The sequence below is a fragment of the Periophthalmus magnuspinnatus genome, chromosome 23, assembly GCF_009829125.3.
Source record: "Periophthalmus magnuspinnatus isolate fPerMag1 chromosome 23, fPerMag1.2.pri, whole genome shotgun sequence".
In the NCBI taxonomy this organism is placed as follows: domain Eukaryota; kingdom Metazoa; phylum Chordata; class Actinopteri; order Gobiiformes; family Gobiidae; genus Periophthalmus; species Periophthalmus magnuspinnatus.
The window spans coordinates 12486272-12505313 of NC_047148.1; the positions used below are offsets into that span (position 1 = coordinate 12486272).

General features: G+C 39.5%; 1 protein-coding gene across 1 annotated transcript; it reads right to left on the reverse strand.

Annotated features, from left to right (window-relative positions):
* Window positions 1-4013: 4013 nt before the first annotated feature.
* Window positions 4014-18156, reverse strand: gnai1 (guanine nucleotide binding protein (G protein), alpha inhibiting activity polypeptide 1). Its single transcript, XM_033988920.2, has 9 exons — window positions 17667-18156; window positions 10719-10761; window positions 9429-9570; window positions 8876-9033; window positions 7307-7435; window positions 6754-6883; window positions 6419-6572; window positions 5661-5883; window positions 4014-5104 (listed from the first exon to the last, which is right to left on the reverse strand). Exons 1-8 carry the CDS (start codon window positions 17782-17784, stop codon window positions 5693-5695), a joined length of 1065 nt encoding a protein of 354 aa, XP_033844811.1. The 5' UTR covers window positions 17785-18156; the 3' UTR covers window positions 4014-5104; window positions 5661-5692.
* Between the last annotated feature and the right edge of the window lie 886 nt (window positions 18157-19042).

Consider the following 19042-nt stretch of genomic DNA (forward strand, 5'->3'; position numbering starts at 1 on the left):
CCCTAAATGACCATTTACCACATTAAATATAGATGAGAGCCTGTCCGGACTACTGATCCATTAACAGCTATCTCCCTGCCAAAGATAAGCATTAGCATATTTACTCAGCATAGGAGGCAGGATATGGAGGCAGGATATGGAGGCCTTGGGCTCCGAGACAGGGCAGGGGAGGGAGGGGTGATGGTCTGTATGAAGAGCCTGGTGTTGAAGAGGACACTGTAGAAATAATATAAGTGTTCTATAAATGTGATAAGTGATATGGTGAGCATTAGTTTCATAGACAAGTGTCCGTTTACTTACTTAGACGCAATTAATCTCTCTCAATGTGCAGTGCCTATATTATGCAATTTGTTGATGTTGAAATGTTGTTACTCCACCTTTTTTTGTTTCATTTGCACAAAGTAGTAGAAGTAGTAGTAGTAGTAGTAGTAGTAGTAGTAGTAGTAGTAGTAGTAGTAGTAGTAGTAATCATAATCATAATCATAATCATAATCATAATCATAATCATAATCATCCTGTGTTATTAGGCTGTACTCAAATGACTCCACCTCAAATTCCACCTCATCAAGTGTTAGTTTAGCTGTTTTTTTAACCTCAACCAAACTGCTTTTTTCTTCAATACTCTACAATAACCATATGTTAAAAAAAACCCCCAAAAACATATTTTTGTTTTACCCTTTGTCCAGTTGAGAGGGCCACAGAAAATCTACAATATCTTATAATGCACCAAAGATAATGAGGTTAAAAATGCACCTTACGTGTATTTGTATGTGTGGACTGTGGGACAGGTCGGGCTGCAGTATCTGTAATGTTGTGCTCATGTGACCTGCTGCAGTCCCTCAGTGGGGTCTATGTAGTGAGCACACTGGAATGTTAAGAGGTGGAAACAAGGTCTAATCCAGATGTCCCTATGGCAGGCTCAGAGCTTCTGTTGTTTCATAGTTAATGGCACAGCTCTGAGCAGAAACAGGAACAGATTCTGTCTTTAGTTACACCACTCATACTGCCTGCCAGTAGAAGAATATGGCATTGTTCATGGTCTAAGGAGCAGTTACCCAGGTTCTCTAGAGTTTTTTCTTTTTCTTATTTTTTTTATCTTCCAGAAAATTCCATTGTTTTGCTGTATTACAAAGACAATCCCTGACAGATATATAGCAAATATCAGAGGAAACAAGTATACCCTACTTAAACGTGTGCAAACTTTTTTCTTGGAGGGTCCACCACCTTCTTGCCTTCATGAAGATTATTGTTTTGCCTGTATGCCCCACAAAATGGCATTAAACTGTGTATGCATATTTCCAAGGAATTTCAAACAATAAATACCTGTAATTGAATAAACACAAATTTAATAAGGAATTGATGCCATAATGTGGAACACTCCAAAGCAATAACTAAATAAACCACGTTGGTTTATTACCCTGTACCATGTAAAACTAACAGTGTTCCTATTGCAGTCTTGATGACAATGACAGCCTGCTTTGAGTCTACCCAAACCTCCTCCCACTACAATGCTGCTGGACACCTCGAAACATCAGCATCTATTTTTAACAACTTCATCCTCTGACTATGAGGAAATATGGGTGCACTTCCTTTGCTCTTCTTCATCACTGCCATTCACTGTTGCCATGGAGCTGTGGATCAATGACATCACGGGGAAAAAGACGCGCCACTGTAACCTATGTAGCTGGGCATACTCAGATGAAAGCCCGAATCTGTGCAATGGATGAAAGTGACCAGTGAATATCAGGTGACTAGCAGAAGCACAGAGGCAGGCATCCAGCTGGAGGGGGGGAATACGCAGTATCCAGCACGTAAATCAGATCAAATACACACACATCTTTTGTACACAACACTCCAGATTAGCTCATTAAAAGAGCCAGGCAGCATCACAACAAGCGTGTAAATCAATTGGTCATGCCCTCTTGCATTCCGATATACATGAAGAAAAATGTAATTGGGTTTAAAACGATCAGTAGTAAGAGCAATCAGGCAGTATTGTACTGGTTGGATGGCAACCATTTTAATTCTGCATTCTGCAGTCACTAAATGTATTCCCTAGATAACAGCAGGCTGTTTTATATAGATTAAAAATTATACAATAAAATATGAACCTTTTATAAGGTGCAATTTGAAGATTTCATTCAAATTTAAAATTGCCATATGTTGTGAGATTAAAAGTAGAGCCAAATTCCAGTACATAAGCATAATATGGTCAAGTTATATTATATCTATGTGTTTATAGGAACTGAAATATGAAAATCATCTTAAACAGTTAAACAGTTCATTAAGAAGCACTTGCTTGTCAACGCTTGTTCTTTTAAGGTGTCTTGTTCTTTTAAGCTAAGTGAGACAGGGGCTGGTGAGTTGGATGGGAGACCACTTGGAATACCAGGTGCCATAGTGGGGCAGCAGTGGCTCTCATGCAAACTGTTGTTGTGTCCTTAGACAAGGGCAGCTGTGGCTACAGTAGTAGCTTATCACCACCAGGAGTGGAATGAATGAATAATGCAATGTAAAGTGCTCTGGGTGTCATAGAAGGCACTCTATAACTCCAATGCATTATTATTACCACTACATCATGTGGGTCATACTCAAACGTTTACAATATAAGGAGGAAGCAGTATATGTGGTACATCATATATACACTAACAGCACATTTTATGGGGTATTATAAAGTCTTCAAGGGTGGTCTGGTCAACACTGTCTCCCAAGGGGAATGACAGCTAAGTATTTCATTGATTTTTCACCCTAATAGCATAATAATGTTTTAAATGGAAATAACCACAGTAAGATGACCTGCTATCACATCTTGTGCTCCAAGAAAGCCCTGTGGTGCAGCAGAATCTACCAGACCCAGAGTGTGTCTGCTGTGAGTTATAGTGCATCTTGTCCAACACTGAGCTGATAAGCCTGGCCTTATTTGTGTTGTGAACTGTGAGCCCTGGAGAAAGTGGCAGAGGCAACACAGGGCGTAAACACAGCAACCAAATAGCAGAAATAATGCTTGTATTGTTCTGTTGACGCGCCCCTCCTTTTCACACACTAGTCAAATATCTCTTTTCCTGGGTTTATGGCAGGGAGAGCCTCAGTATCACTGATGTTGATTTTACACTACAGTTACATCATGGCTGCCTCCTTGTTCAGTGCCTTAGACTTACGCTCTCATCTTTAAAAGGTGCTAAAAATACAACATATGTGCCCCCTCCCACAGACACATGCTACTACTCCAATTGGCAGCATCCCTGGAGCCAGCCACCCTTCCTGTGTTTTCTCTGTGCCAATCCAATGCTCCTCCCATTTGTCACACTATGCTTTCTTTTGAACTGACATGTTCTGTCTCCTGCATGTTCGGTAAATCAACAGCTTGCACAGGAAAATGAGTAATGATCTGTGACATCTAAAATACTTCAATGGAACTGAGAAGGGGAAATCATAAAAGACAGTTTAAAGACATGTTACAATGTAAGCACAGATCAAGTGTTTTTACAGAAACAATAAGATCAGTTTGATCCATTAAATTTATGAGAAGTAACTGCTTCATTTGTTGTCTGTTCCAGTACAATCAACCAACACATTTGACTTTGAGCCATTGTTGGAAAGGAAGCCATTAGGCAACGCCACAGCACATTTACAATGCAAATGATGTGAGGGAGAAATACAGTATGACAAAGACATAAATAATAGAGTCTGGTCAGTCATGCGAGAGGTTTACGTCACTGCCATCTGCATAAAACAAACCAGGTTCTAAAATGTAAAGCACTTTTGAAGGAAGGTCATATGCATTGTTTTCTTACCAACCCATGATTAGTTACGCGCACACATGGATTTGAGATAAACTGTGCAAACAACTCAAAGTTCATTTAGGAAACACAAAACTACAGTCAGAGGTATTTGCGCATTAGGCAAGCATGTGATAACTGCATGACATTAAAAACTGAAAAAACTGGCACGATTAGGACAGTAGTGCATTGTGAACTCTGAGAAATGTGTGAATATATTAGAAAACATAGAGGTAGTTTGTAAATGGTTTTATTAGCAAAATAAGGGAGATGAGTTTACAAATATTCTCCGTCTGTGGAGAACATACACATACATAGACAGTTGTGGCAGTTTCTTTACATGAAAAGAACAATGTTTCTGGATCATCTTGGCAAAGTAGACTGATCATTAATCGCAGACCAGGTCTCAACATGTTGTGTTAACATCACCGTTGATAATGTGGGGATTGCAGGGACAGGAACATAAAAGTAATGTCTCAACCTTAAAGACACCACAGACTCACATTTACATAGTCTGCTGTGGTTCAGTAATTCTCCTTAAAATACAATAAAAATGTACAATAAAATGTGCCTACTCGGATCATTTAAAACTCTTGTGTGTATGAACAGAGTCAGTGCCATTAACACTCCATTTTTCTAAGTAACGGGCAAGAATGGACAATATACACATTGTTAAAAAACCCAAACCCCAGATGTAAGGGCTATTTGTAACAATATAGACCTCAGTACACTGTTGGCTGGCCAGGCCTTTCATTGTCATGGCGGGTAAGATGGCGACAGTAGCAGCTACATGTTGGGTCACCATAAGGAAACCATGTACCTTGAAACAGTGGAAAAAACTCCCTCCCTCCAACAGCTCACTGGTGTGCACATAGAAAAGAGCAGGGACACAAACATATGAAAACAGGACAGTTCAGCAGGCAACAGAACTAGCAATAGGACGCGGTAAAGGCATGCCAAGGCACAAGTACCAACAAACTAGACTCAAACTACTTTTCTCCCTTCAAAATAAAGGAAGAAAAGATGAATTTCCACCACAAAGGTATCTTTTCCAGAAAAATGAAGGAAAAGTTCACCTTGAAATATGAACAGGACAAAAAGAAAAAAACAAAACAAAAAAAACAACAAAACATATGTGTTGAAATCTGCATTGACGCTTGAGAAATTCTACACAGATGTTGAAATGTTTGTTCAAAATGTCCCAAGACAAAACATAAATAAAGCTGTTTAAAAGTGGCATATAGTACAGCACTGGTCCGTGACTGATCCTCTCAGCTCCTCTCATCTTCCCCATGAAAAGATGCGCATCAGGCTGGCTCCACTGCCTGAGGACAGAGAGACAGAACAGATGAGGAAAATACACTGATACAGACTTACAGCTCATAAAGCATTTAACCTCTCTGCTACTGCAAACTAATGATGGGAGGATGGTTGTATTTGTATTTTATATTACAATAATCTTTCTTTTAAATTGCTTTTAATACATTTACTTTTCTGCACATATTTAATGGTCTGGTCACTTAAAACAGGGGTGAATAAAAAACAAAAAGATCATACACGGAGGTTAAATTCCTTTTTTATTACAAAACTATTGGAATATAGGACTAATAATGCAATACTTCTGATGGTATTACTTGATATCAAATTTAAGCAAAAATCATTGGTATTGCCCATCACTACTACACACATCTGGAACTAAATGGAAGATGTTATTATAATAAAAAAGTGCTTTTCTAGACACACAGAGCATGGAACATTAGTCACCCAGTGCTCAGAGTGTGACTGTGTGTGACTGTGCCACCACAAACAGGTTGAAGCAGGCTGTTCCAGAGTCCTACAGTAATACCAACCATGTTTTGAAATTAAGACTCGTATAATTACCCGTAAAAGTGTTTTTTTTGCAGTTTTCGTCCTCAGAAGAGGCCACAGTCTTTTAGGTTGTTCTTAATAATGACGTCAGTGACAGCATCAAACACAAACTGCACATTCTTGGTGTCTGTAGCGCACGTGAAATGGGTGTAAATCTCCTTTGTGTCCTTTCTCTTGTTCAAATCTTCAAACTGACACTGGATGTAGGCGGCCGCTTCCTCGTACGTGTTAGAGCCTACAGGAGGAGACAAAGGAAAGGAAACTGTGAGAAACATGTGCTTTATTTATATCTGGATTAAGAAGAAGGTTCTGTTAATTGGTTAATTACAGTAGAGTATACAGAAAAAAATGTCATTAATAATTGAAATGGTGCATATGTGACTGCAGACTACTTTTTTCTGGAAAGTAAATTGATCATTCGTCACTCATCATTTTCCCCATATAGTTCCAAAAAAGCTTATTTCAAAAGTTTGAAAGCTTGATTAGAGCTAATCAGCCATGTGGTAACTTATGAACTCAAGACAACCTACAATTTTATATAAAAACTTCATAAACCACTAAGTGATTAAAACTTTTCGCAGATTTTAAGTTTTAAATGTCTTTTCTGGACTGAAAGGAACCGCGTTATCAACATCAATTATCACATAGCTGGTTAGACTCTGCTGTGTCTCGAATCTCTTAAAATTTCTAAATCTTTCAAAAAATCTATAGAAAAAATAAATGTATAGTATTATTAAGCAACTAAAAGTACTTGTGCAGCAGATTCTCACCAGCGTATTCAGGGTAGCAGATGGTGAGCGGACTCTTCTTGATCTTCTCTTCAAAAAGGTCCTTCTTGTTGAGGAACAGGATAATGGACGTGTCGGTGAACCACTTGTTGTTGCAGATACTGTCGAACAGCTTCATACTTTCATGCATTCGGTTCTGTGGGATACAAAGGAGAGATTATGTGTACGGGTGCATTAGAGGCCACGCTGGGTCACTGTCGATCTGTTAACATTCAGGATGGAAACTATGCTGGCCCATTCTGCCCAAACAAAGAGAGTGTTGCTGCAGTGTTGTTGTGGTCAGTCATTTGCGCTTGAGTCAGTGCTAAATGACTCACCATCTCCTCGTCCTCAGCTAGCACCAGGTCGTAGTCGCTCAGAGCCACGCAGAAGATGATGGCTGTCACACCCTCAAAGCAGTGAATCCACTTCTTCCTCTCTGACCTCTGACCTCCCACGTCAAACATTCTGCAGGCAAGAGGGAGAGATGGTGATGCTCACAATGTTGAACAAACTTTAACTACTAAAGGCACCTTGCTTGACAATTTAAACCAGATGGATTTCAAATGATAATGAAAATAAAGAAAAGCTTGATTTACATCTTCAAAATACTTCAACAGAATACTAAAGTAGTTGAAATTTAATTTATAATCTATTAAATAATATAATATTTTATAAAGGCATTATAAAAGGACAGATTTATGGTGCACAATATAGAGTGACGTGACATTTTCAGGCCAGCACCTTCCTTCCTGTTTATTTTGGTTTCCATGTCATTAACGATGCCAGCAGCTGGATCTACAGAGTGCTGGCTGAGTCACAAGATTCAGACCCTGTAAGACCAATGCTGCCTTTAGCAAGGGCCAGGTGTAAAACTGTAGAAATTCTCACTTGAAGTGGAGGTCCTTGAATGTGAAGTGTGTCTCAACGATTCCTGTGGTTTTGACTCGGGTCCTCAGGACGTCCTGCTGTGTTGGAATGTAGGTGGCCTGGGATATCCTGTCCAAGTCATTCAAGTAGCTGTTAGAAGGGCACAACAAAACAGTAAGTGAAAAGTGAAGTTGTGTTGGTTGTATTGCAACACTTTTAAGTTCCCAAACTTTTGCAATATTATCAGTAAAAAAAAACAGTAATCTTAATATGATGACAACACACCCTGCAGCTACTGTTCCACTCTTGCTCTTAGTGTGGGCTGCACTAGTAAAAATAACCAGACCAATTATACACAACTGTGCTGAATTTAGACGTGATTGCACAGTGGTTTATGCAGTTGCCTCAAAGCAAAGACTGAGAGAGTTTCTGTGCAGGTCGTGTTCAGAAGAAGTTTTGTGTGTCTTCAGTGGTTTCAGATTTACAGCTGATAGGAAAGCCCCTACATGTGAGAGCAGCCATCTGCCCCACTCTCCTCAACTTCACACAATACCTGCTGCAGGCCACCCATGTACCAGCACGGCCCCAAATGGACCCTTCTGTTACCCCACAAAAGGCCAAGGTACAAGTCAATTGCCCTTCTTTGTGATCCAAGTGCCATTTGTGAGTAATAATATACACACAGTCATAGATTTTAACCTCAAGGTTCCAGAAAAAAATAAAGTAAAAACATTGGCCTTCAGACTAAAACAAACACAAAATATCTTATTTTGGGCTGTGATGCAGCTTTAACAAGAAGTATGTTGGATGGTCTAAAAGTGAAAAGCCCCCTCCTGCTGTCAGATCAACCCCTCAAAGGCTGAAACAAGCAGCTTGTAAGAGCATTGTAGTGATGTTACCATTTTTCGTTTGTTGATAGTTGTTACATAATTTCATCCAGTTTAAACAACCATTGTATTGTGTACCTCCATTTAAATGCCTTCAATAAAATATAAAGGCACATATTTAATTTTAACAAGTAACTAGTGTTGGAAAAATAATGACTAGTTCAAAGTAGATTCCCAAACATTGGTCCTCATTCACCCAAAGATTAGGGAACCTGTTAAAAATGGAAAATCACTGGTGGTTCAAACTGTGATGTAACTGCTGATAGTTTTCAAAGGGAAAACAAGACATATGGCTTTCTGCCCAATAAGGGGCTGCCTTGTGATGATGTCAACAGCATCTATGCCAGTGGCCATTGCACAAGACCAGAAACAAAGGCTTCTACATTTCCCAAAACACAAAGTGTTCTTTTACTCAGATCTAACAGTTACAGCAATTATATAGCCTCAGAAGAGCAAATATTGACAGAGAAAAAGTACAGACTGAGCACTCCGCATAGTAGTGCACTTGCATGGGTCATATAGACACCAATGGTAGGACATTTAGATCTACACATTTTCCCTATTTGTCCTTCTGGACAACAGAGGTGCAATATTTTTCCAATAAAGCTGTGTGAGGCTCCATTGGGAGCATGACTCAGGAGCTGGCAGAGAAAACTGACTTTCCCCATTGTTTGGTGTTTATGAGTGATTGTGTGTGACTCACTATGCTGCTGAGTCGTTGAGCTGATATTCGCGAGAGCGGCTGAAGCAGGCCTGGACCCCTCCGTCCTTCCACAGCCGTTTAATGACACCTGCCAGCTCTGCGGTCATGAAGCCCTCCTCTGCAGAGCCTGCCAGCACAAACAGCTGCCGCGCATCGTCCTACAGACGAGAGAGCCTCGTGTCAATGTGATTAAGCGACCATCAAAGTCATTACACGTCCTTATAATTAACAGTTTCACAGCTGAATGAAAGCTCAATCTGTAGACATATGGGGTGAAAGCACACATAGGAACAACCAAAAATATGCCTTTGTTTAAGCGAGATAACAGAATTCATTGGTCTGTGTCTGTGTTAAATAGTATTTTGGTGGCCTCAAAGTACTACTTAACACAGACAGTGAGCCCTGAGAACCCACAGTTGTTGGGGACTATGGGAGACAGTGGTTCAGAGACCAAATAGGCAAGCTGACAGCAATGTGTTAGTCAGTCCACTCAATGGCTAAACTATGCCTAAAGAAATAGGTGATTGTTTGAATTATATTCCCCATCACTTACAGCTCTCCCCGGATTCCCAAAGTCAATCTTAAGGCGACCCATGGCTCTGATGATGGCAATGATAGACTGGATTGTGTTGCTGTAGACTACAGCCTTGTACTGCTTACACTCCTCTTCTGAGTAGCCTGCTTCGTGGATGATTCTACAAAAAAACAACAAAAAAACACAGGTTTAAAAAATTTACACATGAACAAGAGCACAAAAACACAACAACGATTTATCGCTACTGGTATACTCAGATTGAGCTGGTTAACTATGTGCTTTAAGGCTGAAACTATTAATCGAGTAAATAGAATAATTTGATTACTGAAAAAGTTAATTTTCTTATTTTATTTCCGCAATAGTTCGTTTCATTATAATAATTAGTTAAAAACCATGTGTTGCACAGCGGCGACTGCACAGCGGCGACTGCACAGCGGCGACTGCACAGCGGCGACTGCACAACAGAGAAGAGAGCAGTGGATTTTAGATCCACGAGTGAGTTTATAGAATGGAGTTTTGTTCGTGCGAGAGCACCGATCACCACGATGGTGTTGAAGACATGGAGGCTAAAGCAAACAACACATGGAGCTAGCACCTCAAAATGCCTACCTCAGAGCTGCAGACAGAACTCAAATCACAACACGGCTTGATAAACACATGCAGATATTACTCTTATCTTAACTGAAGTGATGACACAAAATTTTATTGTCTATAAAATTAATTCATAGAAACTGTAACTGTAGTTCACATTTAATGTGGCCTGTTTACAATACAGTCTGTTAACAAGTAAATTGGTAATAAATATTCTATAGGGGCATTTTGATCTGGTCTATCTATCATACAAGTGAAATGTTTCTGTTTTGGGCACATATTGATGTGCAGTTAATACATTTGTTATTTCAAGCTGAAATACTTACTTATTTTAGCTATAAACCATAACTTAAGAAGAAGAAGAAAGAACAAGTATATGCTTTTAAGGATATTTTATGGAAGGTAAAAAAATGTATAGATTACTTGATTAATCAAAGTAAATAATCAATAGGTTACTCAATTGCCAAAATAATCAATAGCTGCAGCTCTAGCTATATCCAAAAGACAGCTAATGGACAAAGTATGGATCTGCAGTGACAGATTGTGCTTGTCTCTCGTCACAATCCATTACACATGAGGCTATTTGTACTGCGTGTAACATTACCCAGCTAGCGACATGTTTGCATTGAGGAAAATTAATACTATGAAATAACATCTACTCAATGTTATTGTGCATATGAGAGGTGTTCAGTAATAACCACACAATAATATACTTACTTCATCTGCTTAACTATTGTGCTTTTTCCAGATTCCCCAGCACCTGCAAGACAAAAAGCACAGTGAAAATAAAGTGAACATCATCTATTATTTAATTTGCCATCATTAAATGCGCCAGTGAGTATTTGTACAGTATGCTTTGACCTCGCCAAGGGCTGAACAGTTTTGTTAAGAAATATGTAATAGTGATTGATCTGAGAAGCACTGTGATTTGTGGTTTATGTTTTATTAGTAGCTTAGCATTCAGTTCAAAGTTCACACGTTCAGGAGCATATGGGAGAAAAATGAAACATGAAGTACGAAGCTAGTACAAGAATCGTTTGAATTTGAGGACATGATTGTAGAAGTCTAAATTAACACGTTTTATTTTGTTGTTTGCAATTGGGTTACTTAAATAATTGCAATGTTTGCCAATTTTCAACAACTCAAAATCAGCTTAGATTGCAATAGATTTTGTAACCCTAACCCTGGCTTCCTTGCAATTAAGACGTTTCACTGTGAAGGTTTTCTCTCTTAGTGTGGGCCACATTGAGCAATAAAATAAAACACACATCTCCACTGGAAATATTGTCAAGAACTGAAAACAAAGTGTCAAATGGTGATGGAAAGCCACTTGGCACAGACGGCGAATTAGACTGTTGACGGTGTAGTTGACCGATGAGGCAAGACCATGATGAATAAAGCAGAAGAGCGAGGGAGGGGGAGAGAGAGAGAGGATGAAGAGACAGTAGTCAACGCGGCTTTGCCAATTTCACACGTCACAGCGCCATGGCAACAGCTCTCTTTATTCCAGGGCATCTCAAGTCCACAGTCACCTGAGGAGGCAAGCCTTTAAGCATTGTGTGTGATATATTGGATTTATACAGGACCCGCTATGCATAATAAATCTACTGCCGTCTTCTGTAGTTGGGTTTTCAGATATCAATGTCATTGTAATCGGAGCTGTCATTAAACACAATCTTTCATACAACATTTACCATATATCTGTACTTTGGTAAATCATATACTACTTTGACTTTTTTCTTTAAATATGGACGACACAACACAATTATGTCGGTCGAACAGTTGTTCGACCGACAGCAGGTTCAGTATTGGGACTACTGTGTAACCAAATACAGCTTTTGTTGACAAGAATCGTGTTTGAATTCCTATAAAACCTCCCAGCACTGGCAGAATGCTCAAAGCTCTGCCTTGGCACTTCAGTGTTGGTATAATTGGATAAGATTCACCTGAGGACACATTGTTTTAATTACTTGTCACTACTCTGGTACTGGAGAGCCCCAGAGAGGCGGGGCTCTGTGTGCTCTGAGGGCAAACACAGAGCAGTGTGAAGCCATTAGGAGGCTGCATACAGACGGCCACGCAGCTGGACATGGCAGCCGGACAGCTCAGCCAGAGCACTTCACATAACACTGCAGAGTGCAACATGGGCACTCAGATCACACTGCAGATAAAGACAAAGCTAGTTATTTATGCCTCATTATTTGGACTCATTTTGTGTTTGAGAATAACAAAGGAAATGCAGAGCAGGTTAGTCAAATCCTCTTTTGAAGTGACATGGACCATGTGTGTAAAAAGAAAAAACATCTAGTAAACATGTAAAATTGAGTGTTGTTATTGAATGTCTTACAACAGGGAGCTTATACTCTGTCTTCTCCAGTACTGTATTAGATTTATTTGTTTGCTTTAGTCCTCTATTATAATAGGGGCTTGTATTGTAGACCTGGTTTGAACCCAGTTCAGTCATAATTCCCTCCAGGTTTGGGGCCCATTTACGTAACATTTTAGTCCTGGTTTATGTTATTGTCTTGTCTCATCCTGGTGGTGCTTGGAAATTCTAAAAAAAGTACAACTTTGAAAAGAAATGTTTAAGAATCCATGTCTTATAGTATAATGTGGAGGGACTTGGATGAGGCAGCAGAACCCCAGTGATATCACGCGGGTGTGGCTCGTGCCGAGGCCTTGAGGCCAGACCAGCGTAAGTACACCGTCTTCTTCTTGCTTTGACTCACATGTGGAACCACAAGCTTGACCTATGTGCCTTAATGTATTTATGCAGAGTCATGTTACATGCCCGCACCTTTGATACGCCCACCCCAAAAGGCCTGCACACCCCAAACCTCTGCACCAGCTGTTTTCTGTTTCGAGTGGTTTGGCCTATTTTAGGAAACTCCAGGCTAACCCTCCAGTGCAAATGGATGGTTTTCAGCTCCTTCCACAGAGAACAGAGCAGCTTCTATCTGCTAACCTTAACCACATCTCACTTTTGGAACCTCCCCAGGTGGATTTCTCCCAGTAACTGCAGAGGCAGAGCAGAGAGATTGTTGCAGAACAATGGACAAATGTGATTAAAATGGCTACAATGCCAGAGCCTTTTCCACTCAAGATTAGCCATATGGTGCAGCTTATATTCTTGGGACTATGTGCGTATGCATTTGTGTGTCCACAACATTGAACAAGCCTTTTTAGTGCTCAATCTGGAAAGGGTAGGAAGTAGGGCTGCAGAATAGAACTGGACTACAAGCAATAACTGTGTTTACTATTGTGACAAAAATAACTTGCATGCCTGTTTAAGATAATGTGTTTAATGGCATTAGCAAAAGACGAAGTTTAAATCTGTCAACTGGACAAATCATTGTAAGAGTGAAGATGTTTCACTACTCATCCAGTTCATAACCAGCGGCTTGGATGAGCAGCGAAACGTCTTCACTTTTACAACGATTTGTCCAGTTGACAGATTTAAACTTTGTCTTTTGCTCTGGATCAGACCTGGACGATTGAGGGTTTACACAGACATCTTTAATGGAATTAGTAAAAAAAAAAACAACTAAATTATTTCTAAATTGTTATAAAGATTATAACTGTTTTTAAATATTTTATTCGGTTAAACACAGAATCATACATAAAGCAGTATCATACATCTAGGGCTGTGCACCGGTTTTTTCGATAAACGATACCTGCTTTTCGATACTGGTTCCTGAACTGGTTCTTTTTCGGTGCCTATATTTTTTTTTATTGTAAATTAATGCACAATGTTAAGAAATACTTTTTAATACTTGAATTACATTATATACTATGTGAATTCATATTTTAAAACATAGTACTTGACTTCTACTATGTCCAGTTATAACTCAAATTAAATGCACAGGCAAATGAACCAGAGCGCGGAGCTTATCCTCACGTAGATTCACACGCTTGAGTTTTCTCTGCATAAGGCACTTTATATTAAAGACAGTGCTGCAGAGCACATACTCTTTGTTTTGATAAATAACTTTATGCTTCTACTACGTGGTTATCTGGACGGAGGAGGAGTATGGCTGCATCTTTATACAGACAAGCGCTCAACACTAGATATTTATTACATCACATTTACTTTGAGAATGACGGAATCAAGGAGGAGGAGGATTTTGGTGGAGTTTGGTTCATATTATCTGTTTGGCTGTAACTTTATGCAAACATTGCAGACTGTGACTGGATGTGGATTTATTATTACACTGTAAAGGCACTGGAGACTTGATATGTTTTCGGGTGGATACAAGTTGCAACTCTGGACATGCCGTTTATTCATCTATTCTGTTTTACCGACATATTTAGGAAGCAAAGGAATCAAAAGTTGGCACCGAACAAAGGTTCATGTTTTGGTACTGGTATTTACCAGGCTGAGGTTAAAGCTTTTTTGTTATAGCAAATATGGCAAATTCTGACAATTTATTTTCTATACATTGTGCTGTCCTTAGATGTATCAGATTTTCAGTGAGTTAACACTGAACAGACCACAAGTTCACCATTGTCAATGTAAATGAAGAGAGCTGGTTTGTTAACCATTACATAAAGTACCATGACTGCTACTTTATATACCAGCAGGCTTGGAGAAGAGCTTCCCACCAAAGGAAAACGAAATCAGCAGGACTGATTCGATGGCTCTACTCCTGTACACACTGGCACAGGACAGTCCATAGATATCTGAAGATGTAGAGAAATACAGATTTCTGTATTTATTAAATTAAAAGAGCTAAGAGTCAGGTGAAATGGTCAGTACTGGGTCGTCTATTGAAAGTTTCACACCTAATCCTCATGTGGTTTGGAACAGAGTTCAGAGTTTGGAGGAAGAAATTGTATTCAGTGTGTGTGTTAAATGATCTGTATTCTGTACCGTTTATGCTCAACAAACTAATACATACAGGCATATTTATTTGTTGTAATATGAAGAAACTAAATTGTGATAACATTTTTTCTGATATCGTCCAGGCCTAATTTATAAATGATAAAGCAACTTCTCATTACAATGATTAGTACTGGGCCCATGTAGTGATTACAATAATAAAACAAAAACCTCCACACAATTATTTTTATGAGTCAGTTTTTGCTTCATGTAAATAGAGCCTGTAACAGCAGACTCATAAACCATCAATAAGGCCAAAACCTCAAAACACAATGTGACAATTAAAAGGCAGATTTTACCATAGCTCCACTTCTCCTCAGCTCAAACAATTAGCAATACAGGTGTCAAAAGTATTCAAAATAAGATACTAATTGATACTAGCATCGTGTTCATCATTGTCTAAAGAAAGAGTTTGTATTCATCTTCATAGTATTGGAATTGGTATCAAGTCCATTTCTTAGTATCAAAATAGAGTTTGAAATGTTTGCATCATGAAAACACTAATTAGCTATTTAGTATGTGTTAAATCCTCTATACTCAATTGGTCCATTAGTCCATCACTGAGAATACTAGTGCACAACTTTTGTAGTAAAGGAACTTTTGAGTAACCCACCAACAGAGACCTCACTTTAGAGTCAACAACCTTTAAATTGCATCTTTACGGTAGTGCTTTTTCCGACTGGATAAACTCAACTCAAACTCATAAGAGCGCTTGTGGTTAGCTGCAGCACACTGCTCTTTCATATTTAATGCTTCAGTCATTAGCTGTGTTCTCATTTTACTGGCTATCTCTACCTTTCTCCTGGCGTCAGTCTGCTGTCACTTCAGGCAGTAGTAACCCAAGAGCCCCACTGTCCGTTACCTGGCTACAGAGCTGAGTAGGTCTCATTCAAATGACAGGAAATGGTGCCGTGACAGATGTGTGCAGGGCATAAACACAGCTACTGGGTGAGGATTTCAGCAAGTCACACAATACAGAGTTCAAACATTGCTAGAGAACTGGTGTCACAAAAGACATATCTACGCCAACAGCAGCATAGCAGAAACTTGACCTAACTTGCTCACTTTTAATCAGCAGGTTCATTCTGGCCTCCGAGCACCTGAAGAATGCAGTCAGTCCTTAACATGAAAATATGTCTGCTTGTTCAAACAAACTGCCACCAAGACAAAAACGAAGCATATCATAAGACGACGGTTTTAAAGCACACTTTTGTTTAAACTGTAGGAGTAATCCAAGGTCTAAGACAGTAGTGTGACGAGGTGAAGACTAATTTATGATATCGTTTTGAAAAGTGGTACTTATTAAACTATGTAAAAGTAAAAAAAAAGAGTTTGCAAAATGAGTCACAAGTACTCACTGTCATATGTTAAAATGGAGCCTAACGAATACATGTCCAGCATTAGTAAATTAGTAAACACTAGTGGATTTTTTGCTTTGTATTGGCATAAAGGGTTGTTTTCCAAAATGGATCATATATTTAGTATTTGATAGTCCTGTTTTAGATTGAGAGAAAGTATCCTGTGGTAACCCACATAACATGTGTGTGCATGTCAACATTTCCCAGCTAGGCAGTTCAGGGGCCGGTGGAAAATTTTTGCACCTATGGTCTCTATTTACAATCACAACAGTGCTTCCCCACATGTAAGTAATGTCTCTTATTAACACATGGCCAAGCTTCTAGATGCAAACATTTACTGTTGTGCACACAGGGCTACAATTGACAGAAGATATGACAACACACAAAAGGAGGCTAGAAATAAAACAGGCACCATCCTGTAGAGAGTCAAGTTTGTATTCATTATTAACTGAGTTTTATCCCCAACAAGATGGTAGTTGCATAACTTTCCACTGTAATGTGCCACAGTAATCTGATTACAGGCAAATTTGTGCAAATAAAATGGGCAATGCAGATGTTCTGTTGGATTCAAATACAAAAAGTGGCAGAGATGAGCCTACTCTGCATACACTTTTCATCTACTTTCTCTGGGGCCCTTAATGAGCCTTGGCCCTACTTTCAGTGCACTGCATTTACAGCGTTTCACTGCTTGGGCTAAGTGAGAGGAAATGTTCCATTGTTAAAAGGGTTTAGTTGATATAGATGGTTTATTTGGAAATGCTGCGGAAAAGCAAAAGAAACTCATAGTGTGTGTTAGACATATTTACTCAACTGTCCTCTAAGCAAACTATCAAATACTTGTCATCTAGCACAGTTTCCCATTAATTTGAGGAGATATGGTGGCTGCCTTCAAACCTAAAACAAGTCGAGCAATAAATTCATGTAAAAAAATTCTGTATATTTGGATAAATTTAAAGAAGCAACTATTTTATTCACCCTTTAATCATATTTTTACTCGTTATTTTTCATTTTTGATTAGCAGGCAAGTGACATATTTACTCCAAACTGTAATAAATGAGTGAAATGATGACTGTGTTAAAAATGTGTGGAAACAGAAACACAGTCTTGCCAATTTACACTTCATGGCCTTTGCAACACTTGAATATGCGGCGTTAAGTTCATCTCTCAGACCAGGAGGTGTGCTATGATTGATATGCGGAATTGAAACTGTCGTGGCACAGAAATGACAGCAGACACATTAACAAACTAAACAACACAGAGACAGTTAAAAGCTTCTGCTGCATGGCGCTTGGGTCCTGACAGCCAAGGCCGCAGTGGACGCGCACACACATGAAGTTCAGCACAGCTCAGGCGCCCATCTTCTTCTCCTCCTCCTGTGTGAGAGTGTGTGAGTGTGAGTCTGTGTGAGTCTGTGTGAGTGCGTCTTACCCAGCAGCAGCAACTTCACCTCCCTGGCTGCTTTCTCTCCGTCGTCCCTCAGATTTCTGTCGATCATTTTACTGCGCTCCACCGCCGCCTTGTCCTCTGTGCTCAGCGTGCATCCCATCTTCCACGGTGTCTTTTCGACCCAGATGGCGTGAACAGATCTACAATAGCATATATAGAGACCCGGACTACCTACATGAAATGGTTAAAGTGCCTTTCCCCGCACACACGCCCTTTTCCAAACGCCACACTATCGCTGCGCGCTAAAACAAGAAGCAGCAGAGTTTTTTCTAAAAGGTGGTTGCTTTAACGCGGTTAAATGTGTCTTGGTAAAAGTCCTACATCCAAATAAAAACTACTCAGACATCCAAACAGTTGGTGGTTGTGGCGCTCCCGCCCGCTCGCCTCCATTCGCCGCTGCAGTCTCTGGTGTGAGAGGAGCGCAGCTGTGCTCCAGCTCAGAGCGCGCTGCAGAGACACGGCACTGCACCTCACGTTCCGCTCTGGACTTTCACAGTAAAGTCCTCCTGCTCTAATCACTGTTTGTTAACCATCTGGGTTGTTATTTTGAATTCGACCTGTGCCTTACGTTGCTCTTTCGCAACTTCACATAACATGGCCATAAAAACTATATTGATTTGTGTTGTAGTAAGACTTATTGTAAAACTGTGTAGAATACCTGTCAGGAATTCTCTTTTCATGACCCTTGTTCATTGTTCCAAATTTATTCCAGCCAAAAAAACATGTCAGTGTTATTATGCTTGACAAGAAGAGGAAATATTATACTCTTGTTCTAAATTAGGGCTTTAATTGCAAGAGCCAGTGTGTGGGCAAGGACTGTTGTTTGGCATTCAAGGTTTATATCTCTGTGGTTTTCTCCCTGCATCCTCGTGGCATTTTCATGTGGTAAGTACATGTAAATTATGTTCCTAATGGCACAGTCTTTCCACTGGGTAAAGCGCAGTGCGCATATCAAATGAGACGGCTAGATTAGCTGTTTTAAGCCTTTAAAACCCAAACTACACATCTTAATTATTGAAGGTTCCTTCAATATTCACACCAATTTTCTCAGTCTGGTGCACAGAGAATTCCCTATTGTAATATTAAAGGATTACATAACATTTATATAGGATATTGTCTCCCAATTTATTAGGCCCTCCACAATTCTGAAATGAAGAGATGTTGAATGAGGGTATTGTTGGCAATACTCTCTTTGTAAATTGGGACCCATAGCCTCAATGTTTTATTGAAGAATGATAGAATGGTGCCACCCAGTGGTAGCCTCTGTGCTATAAAACACAACCATTATCTGTCATCAGCCTACATCCCACCCTAATTATTCTTCAAAACATGTATACCCAGAAACTCATTGCTTATAA

Bases quoted from the DNA above. Each gene is read 5' to 3' on its own strand.
- gnai1 (XM_033988920.2), bottom strand. From the start codon at position 17,784: ATGGGATGCACGCTGAGCACAGAGGACAAGGCGGCGGTGGAGCGCAGT. The intron at 9,034-9,428 runs GTAAGTGATGGG...TCTCGTCTGTAG, and splicing joins TTGGGAATCCGGGGAGAGCT to GACGATGCGCGGCAGCTGTT. The intron at 5,884-6,418 runs GTGAGAATCTGC...CTCCTCCTGTAG, and splicing joins CTGCTACCCTGAATACGCTG to GCTCTAACACGTACGAGGAA.